The 19732-nt window shown below is 42.2% G+C and overlaps 1 protein-coding gene across 3 annotated transcripts; it reads right to left on the bottom strand.

Moving 5' to 3' along the window:
- Positions 1-760: 760 nt before the first annotated feature.
- On the bottom strand, positions 761-19074 carry C6H14orf180 (chromosome 6 C14orf180 homolog). Of its 3 annotated transcripts, XM_059475426.1 has the most exons (5): positions 18861-19074; positions 10856-10963; positions 7098-7224; positions 5346-5372; positions 761-2632 (listed from the first exon to the last, which is right to left on the bottom strand). In XM_059475426.1, exons 2-5 carry the CDS (start codon positions 10871-10873, stop codon positions 2430-2432), a joined length of 375 nt encoding a protein of 124 aa, XP_059331409.1. In that variant the 5' UTR covers positions 10874-10963; positions 18861-19074; the 3' UTR covers positions 761-2429. The 3 variants fall into 3 exon arrangements, with proteins under 3 accessions (XP_059331409.1, XP_059331406.1, XP_059331408.1); XM_059475423.1 differs by lacking the exons at positions 10856-10963; positions 18861-19074 and adding an exon at positions 9496-9719; XM_059475425.1 differs by lacking the exons at positions 10856-10963; positions 18861-19074 and adding an exon at positions 9496-9719 and having other exon boundaries at positions 761-2629.
- Between the last annotated feature and the right edge of the window lie 658 nt (positions 19075-19732).

Genomic DNA, 19732 nt, shown 5'->3' with positions numbered 1-19732 from the left:
AGCAGTAAAGAAATGCAGGCCCAGGAATGGAATTTTTTTCTCCAATTCTCAGTCATGTTATTGACCCACTTCATTCACTCCCACATGCAGTGGCTTTCTTAACTTCAGTTTCTTCACCTACAGGATGCCACTGCTCTGCCAGAAACAGGTTTTAGCCTTCATTTTTTTCAAACCTTCTGGCTTCAAGGCAATTTTAGTTTGGCTTTCTGCTGCCTGCCAAGTATCTGACTGAGCACAGTAAACAATCCTGACCCAGGAGACCTTGTAAAGCCATGGTGAGACCTCAGCAGTGGTCTCAAGATAACTCGAGTGCTGCCTTTTCCCATGCCCAAAACCGTCCCAAACAGAGCCAACACAAAAGCCAAAAATAGCTGTTCCTCTGCTGAATATCCCTGACAGCCCAGATGTGATAGCAGTTCTCCCTCCCACCAACAAATTGTGCTCCAACAGGAAGAATGTGGACATTTTCCTTTTATAGCAGGCTCAGTGTAAATGTGGTCCTCTCTCCATGCGCTGGGGAGCTGTGCAGGAAGGTGAGCACATGGATGGTCCTCACACCACCTCCATGTTTTCCCTCACAGTCCTAAGAGGAGTCAGCCCAGACCCAGAAAGAAACACCACTGATTTGCCAAAGAGTTTCAACCTGGACATTAAAAAGATCACAAATATTCCAAAAATGCAAACAGAAGTCGAAATCACCCCCCTGCCCCATGCAGGTACCAATCAAAACCTTTTCCCCAGAGATTCACCAGCACACAGGTTTAGAACCATTCTTCTTTATTACCTAAACAGCAGGGCTGAGGCAGGGTAGAAGGGAGGGAGGCAGGGGTGGGATTCACCCTTTGAGCTGGGGTACCTGAGTGATCTGCACACAGCCCATGAGCCAAGCCCTGCTCCTCCTGCAGCACCCTCTGCTTCCCTGGCCAGAGCAATCCCTGCTTCCCAGGCCAGCTGTGCCCAATGCCTGCCTGGGGCTTTGACGGCTTAGGAGGGGCAGGAGAGCAGCCACTGAAGGCATTTCTTTCTTTCTGTCTTGGCTGCAATTTTTCTGACTTGTTTCAATCAAGCTGCTGCCCCCTCTGCTCCTGAGAGGAGGTTGCAGGTTGTGCTCCTGTTTATCCTCTGTTAAAGTTCTTGGACTGCTTGGGAGAAGGTGGCTGGGGCAGATGTATGGCCCTCAGTTAAAAAAAAAACAAAACCTAGAAATAAAGCACCATTTTTTCTTTTTGATGGTTGCAATGGCAGGGGGAATATAAGCCAAGGTCTTGCAGACATCTCTTCATCTTCTCTGCAGTGTTCCCTGCCTACACTTTTTTTCCCTTTTTCTTTTACTTACAGGTTCTGATGTCAATCTCACCATACAAAATAACCCCAAGCACACATCAGGTGCTAGCTGAGCAGAATCTAAGATCTAAAAGCTGGTCGAGCTGGTTCTTTGAAGCTCATGAACTTGCAGTCATTTGTTCCCCTCTCAGATACCCAGAGCAGCGTTTCACATGATCTCCATTAAAAGGATTCCTTCCAGAGAAATGCATAGTATGGTGGGACAATGATAAAGGAACTGTGCATCCAACACCTTCATAAGCAGTCCATATTATCATGACATAAGGCCTTGGATTCTCAGGCATAGCCTCTGTCTGAATACAAGCACTGTCATAAATCTTGCATGTCACCCTGTGGGGTTTATGAACTGAATCAAACCCAGAGGATTAAAACTGCTGTTGTGATTAACCTGGGTTTCAATGCTGCTATTTATTATGTTAGGCAAATAAACTATTTTCTGTTTAAATGAGTTTCCACGTTCTTTTCAAGACCTGGGAGTCAAGTGAAGCATTAAGAACCAGCTTTTGCCCGCGGATGAATAAAATGCGTGAAAGGAAACAAGAAAGCCATTTGCTGGGATTTTACTAATAATCATTTCAGGTGTATAAATATAGCAGCTTGCCAAGCCTTTGGCCACCAGAGCAGTGTCTGTGCAATGGCTCAGCTTTATTTTAATCTTTGCAGAGTAATTCTTTGGAGACTTGAGGAGAAAGATGGTTTGGTATCTAAAGTCTTGACCCAGAAGAATTTTCGTCTGAGTTTGCTGCTGCCGACACAGATCAATTTATTCCTCTTTCTGCTTTTGCTCCTCATATCAGCAGCTTATAAACTCTGGGTAACCAAATCCAGATACTTGTTTGCTGTTCAGGGTGGATGGAGCACGAGCTTGGTGGGACCTCAAGGCATTAGTATGAATGTTCATTGATGTGAAACAAAGAAAAACAACAAAGAAGGAAAAAGGAGAACAAGTGTTTGCTGGATGGTGCACAGCAGGGCTGATTTCCTTGCTCTTTGAGGTGGATGCTCATGTGTTCCTTGCACGTGGCTGCAGTAGGCTGGGAGCTTTGCATTGATGTTTCTCAGCAGTGCCAGGCTGCAGGATGCTGCTACTGCCTCAGAAACCAAGTCCAGCACCTCTGAGCAATGTGTCTTATGTGCAGAAAGAAGATGACAAGTCGGGATTGAAATTCCTCCAGGACTGTGACATCCTGCTTCATGCTGGCGTAGTAGAGACTCACAGCAAGGATCAGCAGTGCACAAAACAAGAGCCACAGGAGCACAGGCAATCCAGATGATGTCCTGTCATCTGCTGAATGGTGATGAGAAGAAAAAAAGGAAGCAGCATTATTTTAGTGCCATCTTAAATGCTTCCCAAATTTGATCCCCTGCTGATGCCTTTGTCCCAGTTTTGTGGCAGCAGCAGGGTACAGAGGGCTCTGGTGGTGAGCACTTCTCTAGGCATCAGTTAAGTGATAGTGAGTCACACCTCCTCATGGAAGGTGGTGAGTATGAAAGATATCATCTAATGGAGCATTTAGAGAGTTTAATTATATACAATAAGAACAGGATTAGCATAGCTAATGCATGATCTCAACTTCCCCTACAGCAATTATTTTTATACCTTTACCCTAAATGTTAAGTTGAATGATAGGAGAATATGAAGCTACTTGGTCTAATTATTTAATGTTCACAAATGCCCCATAAAAGAGAGAAGCTATAGATTTCTGTCCTTTTCCCTGGTAAGTCAGCTTGTTTGGGACTCCTACTAATTCTGGGAAGAACCCAAACGTGGCTCCATTAACCAAGAGGCATGTTCAGAAAGCTCTGGCAGTTTGAACCACTGTGTTTGAGTGCTATGTGTGTTAATTACACCACAACATCCTCTGCACTTCCTCTTCAGCAAGAGGACGCTGTGAAGATTTTTCCTGCCTTCAAAATATTTTTCAAACATGTTTAAAGGTTGGGCACAGCACACATGTGGAAACCAGAGGGCTGCATTCAACCTGCTGACTGCTGTGTCCCAGCCCTTGCCTGTGTATGCATCCTGGGCCTTGGGGACCCAGTTTTGATTCAGCCCTGGCTGCTCTGTCTGACTGCATGGCCATTGCACACTCGGCGCTATTTCATAAAGCACTTAGAGTATTAAACATGCAGTATAAAGCCAAATTCATGCCTGAATAAAACCCATAGTGTGCAGCTATTTTCTTGCCATATGCACATAATCAATAAGGAGATAAAAATGTGGAGTGTATTATTATGGGTAAAGGGCCAACATTAGCTGTAACATATTTAAATTAGCTTCCACTCCGAGCCCTGGAATACACACCAGTCAATTAAACTGTCACACAGATGTACAGAGAGGAAGGTAAAAGTCATAAAACCAAGCCAGAAACACATAATAATGTATCAAAAAGTGTATGGGGAAAAGGTAAAATGTTAATAGGCAGTCATTTTATAGCTAACCAGAAGCCAAATCAATGCCCCATAATAGACCTGAGTGAATTATTTGCAGCAAGTAATTTATTCATTTGAATTTAGCCCTTCTTTCTGTTTTCAAATTATCCATGTGCAGGCTTCAGATTTTATAAATTTGTTTATTTGGCATTATTCTATGCAGGGTTGATATGAAGGTGTTTAGCCAGGGAATTGCTCACCACTTTCTGGATTTGCAGAGATTTGTGAGTTGGGAATTGGTGTTTCCCTTTGTGAGATTTCCCACACCACAGGCTGCAGCTCCTGACTGGGTGCCCCACCTGCCTTTTCCAATGTGGGGCTTGGTTGATGAGCACATGTGGGAGCAGGGAAACCTTCCTGTGGAAGCTGAACAGCTTTTCGCATCAACCCTTTCATATGAAGTGCTTGTAACCTGTTTCAACTTTTTAAAAGTTACTTTCCATGTGAGATTTCTGGGCAATCTCAAATGTAAAATTGGGTTTTCCATATATCCTCTCAGTCATGAAATATGTTCTATCTATGAATGGAAGAAAATAATGCAGAAGGATAATTCCACTTGCAAAATTGTGATGAGTTAAGCTCACAACAGCTTCAGCCCATCACTACATTTAGGTGTTGAAAATCAAATTTGCTTTTCTGGATTACAATTAGAAATTTAATGCTTAAATTTGTTAGTTAAATTGCTTGTTGGAAGAGCACAGACCTGTGCCCAGTCTCATGGCAACTCATCTGAGAAGAGCACTGGACCTGAATATGGGAGATTTTGTTTCAGTTCCTGCTTTGGGTACACATTTCTGCCGTGCCCTGAAGAATATTTGATATTTGCTTTCCCCCAGGCCCTTTCTGGCTGTAGTACCCTGATTCCAGCCCAATAACAACCCTAGATGATGCCACCATTGTCATGAACACACAGCCCCCATTTCTGGACAAGAGCAAAAGCTGAGGGATATGGGGACATCTCCCTGAGAGGATTTTTGACCTCCCAAAAGTACAGCTCTGTGTATGTATATATACATGTGTATAGGTGCCCCTCTCCCCTTCACTGCCTACATGTTGCCCAGGCCCTCTAGAAGTTATCACCATCATCAGAATATCCACATACACTCATCTTGGGGGTCTGTGAGGCTGCCAGGCCTCAAAACCCGATTATTTTTATTATTTCTACCCTGCTGTTAGCATATAAATGAATTGTCTCTTCCCCTCATACAAAACTCAGCAGGGAGAGCTATTGTTTAGCTTGGGGTGCTTTTCCTGCATATCTTAGTGAGAAACCTGCACCTATTCGAATGCCATAAAATATATTAATTATATTTAAATTAAAAATAGCTTCAGGGATTTAATTTTTGTTTCCACTATTTGTCTTACTAGATGTCTTGTTTAAAATTGCACCAGACCTCATCAGCACCTTGTGCTGCTTATGCTGAGAAGAAAAAGCAGCAACCACTGACAGCACAAACTGCTGTGCATATGGAGGGTGTATTTGCACAGTGCATCCCACCAGCTGCAAAAGCAAACTCAGGTTAATGCTATGGATGGCTCACAGTTATAATGTGAAAAATTCAACTTACCCACTACGTAGTCACAGCAGGAAATTACTGGAAAACAAAATGAAAATGTTTTTACTTGCCTGGAAAGGTCTCTTGGCAGCGGGTGAACAAGAAAAGCCAGGACAAAGCAGTGTATCTGAAATTGCTGCCACCTTGGAGATGCTGGGCAACCTCTTACAACACTTTTGGCTCTGGGTGAGCACCTACCCAATCCATGCAAACATGCAGATGCACTTCAGGAAAGTGAGGAAAAATTATTGTATGAGAGAATTCAGAGGCAGGATTGCTGCTGTTGCAGAGCGGTCATGAAACAGCTCTGCTAAAACCCCTCCCTATTCTACATAATTCCTAGAAAGGAAAGGATTTAGACCAGCAGGCTGAAAGAATGAAAGTTAAGAAAGCACTGTCAGGCTAACTTTCATCAACAATATCCTGGAAATGTGTCTGCTTGGCAGCCAGGCCCAGACACAATCCAGGATGAAAAGTCCTGCATTGGAAATGGAAAAATTTCAGTGGTGCCAGAAACCTTCATTTTACCAGCCTTAATGTGAGTAATATTGTGTGGACAAACAGCAAACAATCTCAATCACAGACTGTTTGCAACACAGAATGCTAATTATGGGTTGGAACGTTTCTGATGTCTCCATGAAAAGGAGTCTCAGAGTTTTCTCCATGCTCACAGCTCCCTGCATGAGCGGCAGCTTTGCTGAACTCAGAGCCAGGGGGACACCAGCCTGGTCCCCTGGACTGACTGCAGGATTCCCAGTGCTGATGTGGGGCATGGACTCTGGCACAGAGCTGAGGGAGTTATTATTCCCATCAGAATCCTGCTCTTGAGCACTCAGATGAGCTTTGAGGAATTTAAGGCTGACTCACTGAGTCTCTCCAGGAGCTCAATTTTGATGGGAAAGCCCAGGCCATGTCAACAAGCTCATCAAGAAACAGCTTCCCCTTCATGCATCAGGAGGCATCCCAAACAATGCATTGCCAAACAAGTGAGAGTTCTGTTTATAGACACAGCAGATGCCAAGCCTTATTTTCAGAAGCTGCAGCAGTCCAAACAGGTGGCTGACAGAAATTTTACCATTCTGCCACCTGTGTTTTGACCAACTGACATATCAAACCCATATAATTTTAGTTCTCTACCAATAAATACAATTTTCTTGGCTGGATGGGTTTGGGAAAGTCAGAAGGTAACACCAATTATTATTTGGCATGGCATACAGCACGTGCAGAGGTGCAAACTGGAACCTTGTGCCAGACCTCTGCTGAAGGTCACTCCCAGCTGACCTAATTGCAATATTTTGGCTCATGAATGAAAGGTTTTGTTAGCTGTGTCAGTCCTTGGTTGCCTCTGTTGGCAGAAGTTATTATATCCTGACTGCTAGGCTCAGACCTCTGCTGCTGTATTCTGTGGCATCCTCATTATACACAGTGACATAATTATGTTTAAATTTGGTCTGAGTGGAAACATTGTTCTGGGGAAGCTCTGGGGCCCAGCCAGGTCCAGAGTGCACAATGACCCCTGTGGGGGCTGGCTCAGGAGTCACTGTGACAGCAGCTGAGGGTGAGGCAGGAGTCTGTCCATCCCAGGGCAGGCAGGCAAATGGACCAGATGCAGTTCTGCAGAGCACAGAGCAAACATCATCCATCCTCTGCTCTGTGCTGAGCTGAAAACCACAAATTATTACAGGGGGAAGCTGATGTGGACAGACAGGCTGGATGTTAAAAGCTGGAAAGATCATGCCAAAATTCCTGATAGCTTGAGCATACCATGTTCAATGACTTCTTCTGGCTCACGAAACCGAACCCTGCGCTCTGCTCTCCGCTTCTCCCCCACAGCTGGGTCCACAGGTGGCCTTTTCCTCAGTATGGAAGGAGGAGAGCTGCTGTCATCTGCCTAAAGAGTTGATCAAAACACAAAACATGTCACCATCCAACAGGGTGAAGCATTTGGGTGAAGTTTTGATCTTTGGTGGATGTGTTACTGTGTCCCTTGAAGGACATGATGTGTAACACCTCTTCTTGGACAGACCACTGTCATATTTACAGCCAAACAAAAGGGATATTCCTACATTGCCATAGATCTGCAGTACTTAAAGCTGTATTCTCAGGGAAAAGGATAGGTAAAGCAATGGACAGCAAAATATTCAGAAAAGATTTCTCTAAATTGTAACAAATATTTGCTGAAGGTGGCTGCTCAACAGCCTTGGGCTGTTCTTAGAAGAACATAAATGTGATATGAAATATATGAACCATATCATTTGGAGCACCTTTGAAATGTTCTGAGCTAAGCAGTTCCACTCAGAATGCAGCATTACAATTTCAACACCTGGGACTGTGCTGACTTGGGTTTGGACACTCCTGATGGGTACAAGAAGGTAATTTATTTGCATTTCAATATAACAATTATGATGTTGCTCTGGTTTTTGCTTGGAAACCACATTTAGTCTTTGACAACAGAATCATAGTGCTGTGGATTCTTTGAAATTACAATAAACAGAGCTGCAATAACATTAATAACTCACTGTTCTGCATGGGAGTGCTCCCACAGTCAACTGCCCAAAGTGAATCCAAAGAACCTTGATTCAGACACCCACTGTCCTCTGGCAGTAGAGAGCAGATGGCAAATTTTCTGCTTTTCAAAGTGAGGGCTAGAGATTCTTAACATTTTATTTTAAGACTGAAGTAATCTTCTCTAGCCCTTTCCATCTCTCCCCTCTGTTCCTCTGCTAGATAAAGGTTATTATTTCCTCTGGATTTCTCTCTGCTCCCTTTTCCCCCACTTTGTAGTTTGTTCCCCCACTCAGTGAATGCATGCTCCTTACTTCAATTCTTCTCCTTGCTTTAATCTTTCTACTCCTCAATTATCTACTTTTATCCTTTTTTTGACCCAAATGCCATTTCCTTTCCTTCTTGTTGGATGCTTTCCCCATGCTCACCATTTCACACACCCACTCCTTGGGCTGCAGGAGCAGGATTAGGTCCCAGTGACTGCAATTTGGGGGTGTCAGACCCCAGAGTAAAGGGGATAAATAGATTTTCTTACACATCACATTCTGGATAACCTCAAAAGACATTTTGCATAGCTAGCAGGAGCTGCCATAGGGTGAGGAATGTCTTTGATCCCTTCTCCTGAGCGATTAATGAATCCAACCTCATCACTGATAAGGATGATTTCTCTGATCCAGGGGTCATATCACCTCTGTCTCATGACTGGGGACAGTGTGTGTTGGAGCTCTGTGTTTTTCATTCAGCAGCTAAGAATCTGGAAGCTCCATTCAGGTTATGGGAAACCTGGATTTCACTTCTTTCTGAGTCCAAAGAAATACAAAGCTATGTCTATATACACGCCTTCATCATCAGGGTTATGGTGCACACATGGGAGCAGGGAATCTCAGTCTCTGCCACTGGAGCTGTCTTGTTTGGCCTTGAATAATTAAATATTCATTGAGCTAAAGAAAGAAAGAAAGAATGACTTTACAGCCTCGTGTTTTGGTGCTCCCTTGGGGGTGGCAGAAGCCTCCTCCTATCCTTGCTCCAATGAATACTTAATATGTGATACTTAAATATTCATTGGAGCGGTCACTGGGAACAGGGTCTCTCATCTGCCAGGTGAACACCCCAATCCCTCTGCAACAGCCACACACACACATTACTCACATAATGAATATTTGATTATTCTGTGTAAAATGAAGCAGGTTTAGGGAGACACAGCCTAGCTCAGGCTGGGGGTGGTTATAGCTATAAGGGCTTCTCCTGTGGCACGACCAAGGAAACTGAATCTTGTATTTGAAGAAATTTATAACTCCAAGTGCAGCTGTTGCCCATATGAGCTTTTCCAAACACTTAGCAGTGACAGCACATCAGAAGAGAAAAACATGAAACAGCTGGCTGGTTGGATAGTACCTAGCCAAGGCAGACCTTAAAAAGGAAGTGATTTCATGATATTCACTACTTTAATAGCTTACAGAAATCAAAGCTACGCATTGTCAGAATGAACAGAACACTGCCCCCTCAGACAGAAATCTGATGTTAGCATATTGTAACAAGAGTTAGAAACCTACCAAAGTGATAGCTGGGCAATTTTATGACCCTAAAAACAACCCATCTGTAACAAGCTGTAAGCACTGCACACAGGGACCTCATCCCCTATGAGAAGATGACTTACCTGCAGCTCTTTGGCACTAGGATCAGGAAGTGAGGCTGGACATACTTGGGACATGTACTCTGGATGCCAACATGAAGCCTCCCACATGAAGATTTGGATGGAAAGCCTCTTGCCCAGAAAGAGAGGGAGCAGGGAAAAGCTTCAGGAGCCCCCTGAGCAGGGGGATGGAGCCAGCAGTGACACCGTGCAGATGGGAGCGGAGAGGAGGATGAGGAGGGGGAAGAAGAGTTTGTGTCCTTTGTACCAGGGCTGGCGTGGGAAGGATGAGATGTACTCAGGAGCCAAAAATAGCACCCAGTGATAACACTGGCTGTGCAGCTGGAAGCAGGGCTGCTCTGGCAGCGGGAGAGGGCCTGAATGGAGCAAGTCACAGATAAACACCTACGTGTTTGTTCTGCCGGAATGTGAATTGGGGGTGGTTTTTTAATAGCAATTGCTGCATTTCTGTGATTATGTTGGATTCCTTTCCAGAATCCATTACCAATCACAAAAACCTTGCAAGTGGGATTGCTTTTAATCCTTCTTCTGTTCAAAAGATGTGGGTAAAGTCACCAGCAAATTATACAAATGTAGTGGGAAGACAGATATCTCCCTCCAGAACAATTATGGCCTCACTTTATATGTTTTACAAATTAAATCCGTTATTATAGTAATAAAGTGGGATTTAAACATTTGACATTTCTACTCATATTATAATAAGATTATTGATAGAAAGAGAGGTGATTTACTGTTCAAGAGACTTTAACAGTCCCTTGTCAAATACTGAAGGCTGGGCATCATCAAATATACAATTTCTAGTTAGAAATACCTGCCATGATTGCTGATATATACTGGTTTGTTGTCCCTGGAAGCACAACCTTGTGTTTTTATTTTGTTCTTTTCCTGGAGCTATTTATTTGCAGTGCCATGTGTAATGGACATGGTTTGGTTTTATAGCAGGTGGTTGGATGGCTATTTCCATGTCATGTTGAGGCTGGCCCTTGCTCTGCGGGGCAGAGAGGGTGGCAAGATGCTCATACTGGCACTGGTAACCAGAGGGCACAGCTGCTCTGTGGGTTTTACTACTTACTCACTTCCTTTCAGGGATTTGGGGAATGGGTGAGTAGATGGAAAGAGTTGGGATCCTCCTCCAGAGAAAACTGGGCCAGAGCAGCAGAGGTGGTTTCTGAGGCTGCTGTGGGGTCAGCAAACCCCTCAGGACTTGCTGCCCTCCTGCAGCTCAGCCTCTGCATGGGTGCACTGTCCTCAAGCCTGTCCTTGATGACATCAGCATCCACGTGGAAAGGAATAGATTTTGCTGGTCTAGGGCTCTCCACTGAATGCACCATATTAAAAAGTCCCCTGAAGAAAGTTACCTTACCTTCTCTTTCCTGTGCATTGGGGTGATGGAGGGCTTTTCCTCATGCTGAAACCAGCTCACAGCTGCAGGCCTTGTGAAATGCTTCCAAAATCCCCTCTCTGCTGTGTCCTGCAAGTGTTCCACAGAAGTTATTTCAGGAAATCTTTTGGTGGGGAAAAGACAGTCTTTTAAATTTTGTTCATAGTAGATCCTAGACAGAAAGGTGGCAAAACCTGTCAAACCATGGTCCCTGGCTTCTCTGGCTCCTCCTTCCTCCTGTTGTGATAATCACCTACTACTAATTCATGTAAGAAGGAATTTACCTGCCTGCTTTGGCCAGCAAAACTGATGAAGGTGGGGTTAGGGAAGTCAAAGTCTAGTAATCATCTAGCTTTGGCTTTGTCCATGGGAATTGTCTCATTTATTTTATTAGTGTCACCCAGCAAGGCACATAAAAAGGTCTTGTGCAGCCTCTTATTCCGCAGAGTGGGGCAATGCATTTGCCAGCTTTTACATCTGAATAAAAAACTTTGTTCATGTCTTCTTCACTGAACCTGACTTTGTTCAAAGGAAGGTTTTACAGTTTTCTAAGTATTTGGTCAAAGATATTTTGGTAATTAAAAAAAAAAAAAAAAACAACAAAAAACCCCAAATGGGATTTACTGTATTCAAGAAATGGACATAGGGAGACAACATTTATAATTTTTCATGCCAGAAATAATTTCTTTTCAATTCTAGATTCCCCTTAAATGTAAACATTTTTTTTTGTTCATTTGATTGAAAAATAATTGGGCAGCTTATAAATGTTTTCATGAAAGATTGCTATTTAAATGCCAGGGAGGATAATTTCATCATGGCATTCTCACTTTTATCTCAAGATGTGCTAATTATATTGATAGTAATGGTTGTAAATGCTTGAATAATTAGTAGTTACCTGGGCACTCAAGTTTCAGTGGATAAAGATGTCAGGAGTTCAAATCTCATGACAGGGACAGTTCCATTCCTACTAAGTAAGCTTTTGATTGTAGTTTAACAACCTAAAATTGGATATATGTTAGGAATAAAACACAGCCCAAATGCCTAAAGTAAAAGAATCCAGGAAAATAACTTCTCTAGCCTCTGAAATCACTGATAATAAATAATAGTTACTATAGTGGGATGATTTCTGCATTAAAAGCTGTAAGAATTTCCTTTAATATTGCCCTTCTTTTTAAAATAATTTTTCATCTAAGATTTGATCTCATTTCATGCAAAGTACGTCAGAAACAAAGCTGGACAAATAATTCATAAATGAATTATTTAGCTTGTGAGTGTCACCTCTATTTCTTTCAGCTAATTGTTCACAAATAGATAGTGACTTTTGTCAATGTATTCATTATTCAGATTTATTCAGTGGATAATTGCTGGGAGTAATTCTTTGTCTGTAGATTGCTTGGAATCATTTTGCTGTGAACATTTAATAGTAAAAATCTATCAAGGCTTTCAATAAAAGACAAACTAAAATTATCTATAACTACTGATGTAGCCCTTAAACACGAACAATATAATGCAGTTTTAAAGAGCAACAGCAACATTTTAATCAAGGAATCCACTACTTCCCATGCTACATAGAAGAGAAAGCAAAAACATTTCAACTCTCTGTATAGCACTGACATTGAATGGTGCACATTGTATATGCAAATAAGTTTTTACAAGAAAAGGGATGCTTAAGTGTTTGCTCAGCAGAAAAACAAAACATGCCTAAACAAAACATGATTGACTTCCCAGAGAATAAATATGAACAGTCCACACAAAAGAATTAACTGCACAGCCAGTATATTTTTCTGCAATACCTCAGTGGAAGATGTCTAGGAAATGAACATAACATGATAAAACAATTTTGCACTCAGAGGATAGCCGTGTAACCATATGAACTCTTTTTCCATTTCCTTCTGTGGGAATAAATATTTTAGACAAGCAAAGTACTTTGTAAATGATGCCTTTGTGGGGATTCGTCTGGCCTGGTTCAATTATTCTGAAACCCGGCAATTTTCTCATATCATTGAATCTGCTTTTATTGCAAATAGGGTCATAGAAATAGTCACTCATTGCAATAATGGACTTCGTTTATCTTAACTATTAACACTTGCAGTAGGTTTACACACACACACACGTATATATTCAATATTTATGGATATGCACAGTGCATATATATTAATAATGAAGTAACTTTATCTCCAACAATCTGAAAACAAAATCACGTAATCCCATACAGTGTGGGGTGCAGTGGTAACTGGAAGCAGCATATCAGGATAACAGAACAGAAAGGAATAAATAAATTAGAGGGGAGTCTTCCATATCTTCCTCAACTTCCAGGGTGTCAATTGAGCCTTTGTTCAGTATTCCACCTTTCGCGGTTCTGTGTAATCTTGATTAATAATTTAGAGGTGCACTTTTTGGAAGCAGGGTAAATTTTGTGTTTGCCAAGAGTGATTTTCCACTAGTCAGCAAGTACATCAGGAAATAAAACAGCAAATTGCCCCACAGAGTATAATTGGCTGTTGCCTCCTTCCTTTTTCTGCCTCTGGAGAAACAGATTTACTGCTAAGAGTTCTGGGACACCCACGAGATATCATACAGAACCATTTCTTCTCCTCAACCTTCCAGTAAAGAAAGCATTGTGTAAATCCCAGCCTCAAGACAAAAATCAGTTCTTTGGATTGCATGTTTCCATTCCACATCCAGAAGGATCATGATTAATCTGTTGTCTGTTGGTCAATCCAAAATGGGGTTTTTTCATGGAGTTGGTGAAAAAAAATCAACAGCAAAGCATAATGGAAACAGAGCACTGAATGGGAAGATGATCTGGTAACACTTGGTGTGTGTAGCCAGCCAGGATGAAAGCAATCAGTTTTGCTTCCTGTATATCTGCTAGTTCCTGTGATGGCCAGAGAGCTGTGAATCCAGGAGTGTTTTTTCCCAGGGAAGTGCAGTTGTGATCAGTGCAAAGTGCAGCACCAACAATCCCTGTGGTGATCCATGAAGGACCCACAGGATTACCCTCCCAGTGGGATCTTTTTGCCCTTCAGTTATTACTGCTCTGTGCTGGAAGTTTTCATGTTCTGTAAGTACCCCTTGGATGGAAGTGGGCAGACCTGGGCCATTCACCCAGGACGTGTGGGCCTGGATTGCTAAACTTTGTAAAAATTGGGTTGGGGTCGTGGTGCTGCATGTGGCCATCTGATCCATCACAGCAGAACTCACTTCTGAAGGCAGAGTCATGGCCCTATTTGCAGATGTAGCATCTCAGGATAGTTTTTGTTGGAAAAGATCTTTAAGGTCAATGAGTCCAAGTGTTAATCCAGCCCTGCCAAGGCCACCACTAAACCACATCCCCAAGTGCCACATCAAAATGTCTTTGAAATATCTTCAGGGGCTGTGACCCAACAGCTTCTGTGGGCAGTCTATTCCAGTGTTTAACAACTTTTTGGTGAAGAAATTTTTCCTTACATCCAATCTAAACCTTCCCTGGTGCAATCTGAGGCCTTTTCCTCTTGTTCTATTTGTTGTTAATTGGGAGAAGAGGCTGACATCCCCCATCTACAATATTTTTCCAGGTAGTTGTAGGGTGTGAGATGGTTTCTCCTGAGCCTAATTTTCTCCAGTCAAAACTGGAGCTGCTTCCTCAGCATAAATCTTGTGCTCCAGACCCCTCCTCAGCTCCATTGTCCTTCTCTGGACCTGTTCCAGCACCTCAATGCCTTTCTTGTAGTGAGGGGCCTAAAACTGAAACAGGATTCAAGGTGCAGCCTCACCAGCACTGAGTACAGGGGGACCATGCAGCAAATTCTTCAAAGTGATGATCATGCTCCTGGAGCTGTGGCACCAGTTTAAAATCCATATTGTGCACAGGTTTTTCCTTGTTTTAAACTGGGCTCTTTTTTAAGACAAAGACAGAAGCACTGAGGAGAAGTGTTGCAGGGTTTTGCATTATGGTGAGAAGATCCCTGCTGCAGGGCAGAGCAAACTCTGCTCTGTTTGGACTGACTGGAAGTGATTTAACTCTGTTGAGGAATTTGGTCTCAACTTATTCCTGGCATGAGTTCATTGACTTATAAAAGGCATGAATCTGTCTCCATTTCTTAAAATTGCCTCTCTTATTCATGTGTCTTTCCGGGTAGATGTTACAAATAACCACAGAGGACTTGTGATGATGTATAGTAAATATAGAGAGAATTTCTGGCTGCTGAAATGAACTTTCTAAATAATTACAGAATGATTCCACATCCATTTCATAATTAGACTCCTGAGATTGCAGCCAAGCTATTATTTGTGATTGAACATGCATTTTTATTTTAGAAATGTCCCACAGCCATTAGGTTTATTCCACCTGAGATTTTCTAATTTGTTCTGATCATCCTGTCACTGGGACCTATAATGTAAAATATGTATTGATCGAGTAAGAGTTACCAAGGAACAAAATGCTAATTTCTGCTGTTGGCTCACTGATTTCAAATCAGTCAGTCCTGTTGATGTGGGATGTGGGAGATGAACAGGGCTGGAGTGAGTGAGGTCATTCTTAGTCAGCTTTTGTTACACACTCTTTGTATTTTAGGAATGAAATCTAGTGGAGCTGTAACTTCTGCCCACAGCATGTGGGCTGCTGTTGTTGGCAGGGCTGCCATCAGCCATGAGATGAATTAGGAGAAACCACTGCCAGCAGGAGGACGTCTGAGCTGGCATAAAAGAGAAAAGGCATGCAAAGAAAACTCCTTAAAAACAGGGAAAGTGGAATTATCTTCAGGAGTTGTATTTTAGCAGTAATCACTCTGTGCTTGATGTTGTGTTCACTGCCCACATTCCTTGGTGAGCTTTGACCTGAGGAGAAATCCAGCAAGGATGACTGCAGGTTACAGCCTGAAAAGGGGATTAGTGGTTTTGTCTTAATCCCAGGTATCAAAAGACTCCAATTGACTTCTGTGAGCCACTGTGCCTCCCCTAAAAAAGGATTTTAGAAACCTGGCAGCCATTAATGCCAAACTGTCCCTAAGAGGGGCAACAAGCAGGGCTGACAGCAATGGGAAGGGAAGGAGCCAAGGGAATCACAAAGCACCAAGACACAGGCAACTGCATAACATGATTTGAGGGCACTGATGTAAATGCACTTGAGCTCCATTTGTAGTGTCACCTTGGAAGAGGATTAGATTAGATTAATGACATGAAAGAGCAGAAAAATGGAGAAAAGAGCAGATTGAAGTGTAACGAAACCCCAAATGAGTAAAAAACCCCCGTGAATTGGAAAGCATTTGGATGATGATATTGGATGATAAAAATGATAAAAAGAAAGTGGCAAATTCCTCTGTCATTGGCAGCTGCTTTACATTAATGTTAAGTCTATTAATGATGATATTTGTTTTTCTAATTAGCATGTAAGTCTCTCTTCTCCACCTCTCCAAGCCCTGGAGACTGGTGATTTCAGAGAAAAACAAATAGGTTTAACAAAAAGTAATTGGTACAATTTTCAAAACTGGCTGAGAGCTTCTGGAGTTTATATTCAATTTCGTCTCAGTTTAAGCTGAGGCAAAGAAAATAAGCAAGGGAAAATTCAGGCAGAACATCAAAGTGCACTTGTTGGCATCAGGCTATACAGATAAGTCAGGTTGAAAGCCAGTTATGTTTTGCAGAGGCAAACTGAATATTTAAGTTGTGCTTTCATCCCAAAGCAGAGCATCCTTTGGCATCCCTGCAAGAGATTGTAGGATCCTGCTCACACCAAGAAAATTTGTGTCTTACAATGGGGTAGCTGAGAGCAGGATGTGCTTTGAGAGCAGAGTGGTCCTGCTTTGACCCCTGGCAGATTTGAATCAGAACCTTCAAGTGCAATGCCCCTAAGATGCAGTTTCTTGTTAGCTGCCTGCTAACAGCTCAGCTGTCTCTCTCTTTCCCCCATTCCCTCCTTCATTCTTATCAGAAATTTGGTCCAGGACCAGGAAACCTCTCAGCTTAAATTAATATGCTGCTCAGAATCATCTCTGCCTCAACAAATGCATATTTTTTTCTAATGTGGAGCATTTTCATGGCTATATTTTTCATCATCTCAAATGTATGAGCCTTTAAATCAGTCTCCTCAATGAAACAATGGAAATGACTTTGCTTTTTCTTTTAAAGGCAGAGAAATGCAAAGGCAAGGAATGAAGCTTCGTGGGGCTGCTGTGGAGATGCTGAAATCAGGGTGTCTGAAGGGAGAAGCATGGAAGCTGAGCTCTTGGTCTGTTATGTGATTCTGACTACATGGCTGTTCCCTGACAAAGACAAAACTTCTGGGTACACTGAGCTGGCGCAGTGTCTTGCATTCTCTCTTTCATGCATTATACCCACTCCAGAAAGTGTTTCTGGGGGAAGTTTTGAGACTGGAGTGTTCCTATACTTCCAACCTGTAGTTGGAAGCGTTTCTTCCAATGTTTGGAAATCTGGGAAAATATTAGATTCTTTCCAGAGCATACTGGGCCAAAATGCTCTTTGAAACTTAAAAGTGAAGATGATGGAGAAGTGACACCACCACTCCTTCTTCCCAGAAGTTCTCTCCTGACTTTGTGACACCTCTGTAGATAAGAAACATATTTTCCTGACACTCCTGCTTCTGGCAAGGTTTGTTACTTGCTGTGTGGATAATGCCAGAACTGGGAAATAGTATTAGTTTCTTCAGTGGTACATTTGACAGCCCAAATCAAAAGGTTCTTAGCAAGGGATGCTCCAGAAGCCACCACTGTCCTGTCTTTCAGGAGGATCCAGTGTGAGCCAGCATCAGTGTCAGTGATTTAGACTAAGAAGTGCCAGGTTAATCAAAGCTGGTGGGTTTGCTCTTTTCTGTGCTCTCCATTGCCATTTCAGAAAGGAGACCTTCAGCTCTTTTGCCTTTACCAGATACAAATCAAATAACTGCAAGGCAGAAAAATGACACTATAACACTCCTTTTTTTTTTCTTTTTTTTTTTCTATGAAATATAATTTTTAAAATATGAAAAATAAATTAAAAATACAGAGGACGAAAAAGTGAATTTGGAGAATTTAGAGCAGGTGGCATTGGTAACTGCCACCTTTACTTGTCAGTTCAGAGTTTGATTTTGGGGCAGCATGTGGTAGAAATGGGCTGGCACTGGAGAGAAGTTGGTGCTCTATGTAGCAAACACCTCACAGCACTCCAAGCTATCTACTTATCTCTTTTACAAAACCAAGGCTGAAAATGTCTTGAGGATGATTTCTTCTAAATCTTGGCACTGTCCCAGCTCATGCAGTAGTAGTTCTGGCCTCTCTATCTGAAATCTTTACTTTATTTGTTCCCCAAAAGGTAAAGTAGCTGCTCCAGGATGAATATCTAGAACATTGTAAATTCAGATACTTCTCAAAATCTTTTATTGCAAAACATGCTCATCTGAATCATGATCCATTCATTCTAGGTACTTTATCTAAGCAAAATAGAGTTTAATTCCCAGGTTTGGGTATGCCATTAGGAAGGGAACATGGAGCTTTCCTGATCGGCACCATGTTAAGCAGATCAGACCTCCTTTCTGGAGGAAAAAATGAGTTATTTGGGATTTGAAATGTTGGTAATCTTCTTTTCAACATCCATAAAAAAAAACAGGCTCCAGAGAAACTGATTACCATATTGCTTTTATACTGATTCAACTCTAAAAATCTGATGAGTTATTTTATTACAGCTCCTAACAAGGGTTACTATTGTTCATAAACAATTTGCTCAATTTCATCAGCCTTGTTTAAGACCAGAGCTGTACAAGAGCTGCAGACACTGGCAAAGAGGCTGCTCCTACCCTGCAGTCTGTATAAACTGAAGGAGCAATGCCACATTTTTTTTACACCAGCACAAAGATCTGGCCCACAGCTTTCAGAGAGGCTGAATATAGAACATTAGGGAAAAGAAGTCAAGAAGCTGCAGTATTTTGACAGGAACAGGTTAAGCAGTTCAACAACAGAGGCTCTCTCTACACTGGCCTGTGCAGCCTAGAACACACAACCTTTTTTGGACGTACCTGTTGGTCAGGATGAAAAATGTAGGCAGCATCTCACACTGACGTGTCTGGCTTGGGAGGCCTGCTCAGAAAAATCCCTCATCAGGGCAGCAGCTGTCTTCTTCCCCAGGGCAAATTCCTTTAAAGCTGTCAAAGATGCTGTAATCAGACTAGGTCATCAAAACCGGTCCTCCTGAGGACTGGAAATAAGATCCAGAGATGAGCATTCAGCTCCATGGGTAAGGTCTAAAACACTAAAGTTTCCATTGAAATTAAATGAAGAGACTGTAATTGCTGTGAAAGAAAAGAGAGGCAATCATTGGGAGAGCCAGAAAGCTTTCAGAGCACCTCCTGAAACGATGCTTGCTGGAAAGGAGGGATCTGTGTACTGGATAACAGAATCTGATAACTGAGCACTGCTTTTACAGGGAAACAACTTTGATAACTGCTGGAGCATTTGACTGTGGCTCTTGGAGACGCAAATTTGAATTGAGATTTCACCACACAGCTGAGTAGTTTTATTATCAGGTTAAATAAAAAAGGTTAATAAAGTAATAAATATGGATTCTTTGGATTCTTGGCTTCAAAACACGGAGCCATGGTCAATATGCTTAATAATTTGTAAATAGAGTGAAACAAAGCACAAATAGCCATGGTGACCATGGAGAGAGGATTGCTGTGAGCTTGTACCCTCCCTTGCACTTTTGCTTGCATTAGCAGTGTTTCAGTTTCCATAAATAAGGTAAGGTAAAGAAAATGAACTGAGTTGCTCTCTGTCCAATGTTTACTGCTGTTACTGGAGTTACATCTGGGACAAATTTGTCTTGGATTTGACTAAACCCTATCTTGGATAAAATAAAAATGTATCAGTGTATTTGATTTTAGCTATATTT

The sequence above is a fragment of the Ammospiza nelsoni genome, chromosome 6 (assembly GCF_027579445.1).
Source record: "Ammospiza nelsoni isolate bAmmNel1 chromosome 6, bAmmNel1.pri, whole genome shotgun sequence".
In the NCBI taxonomy this organism is placed as follows: domain Eukaryota; kingdom Metazoa; phylum Chordata; class Aves; order Passeriformes; family Passerellidae; genus Ammospiza; species Ammospiza nelsoni.
Note: the sequence above shows the minus strand (reverse complement) of the source record. Positions and strands in the feature narration are given on the sequence as shown.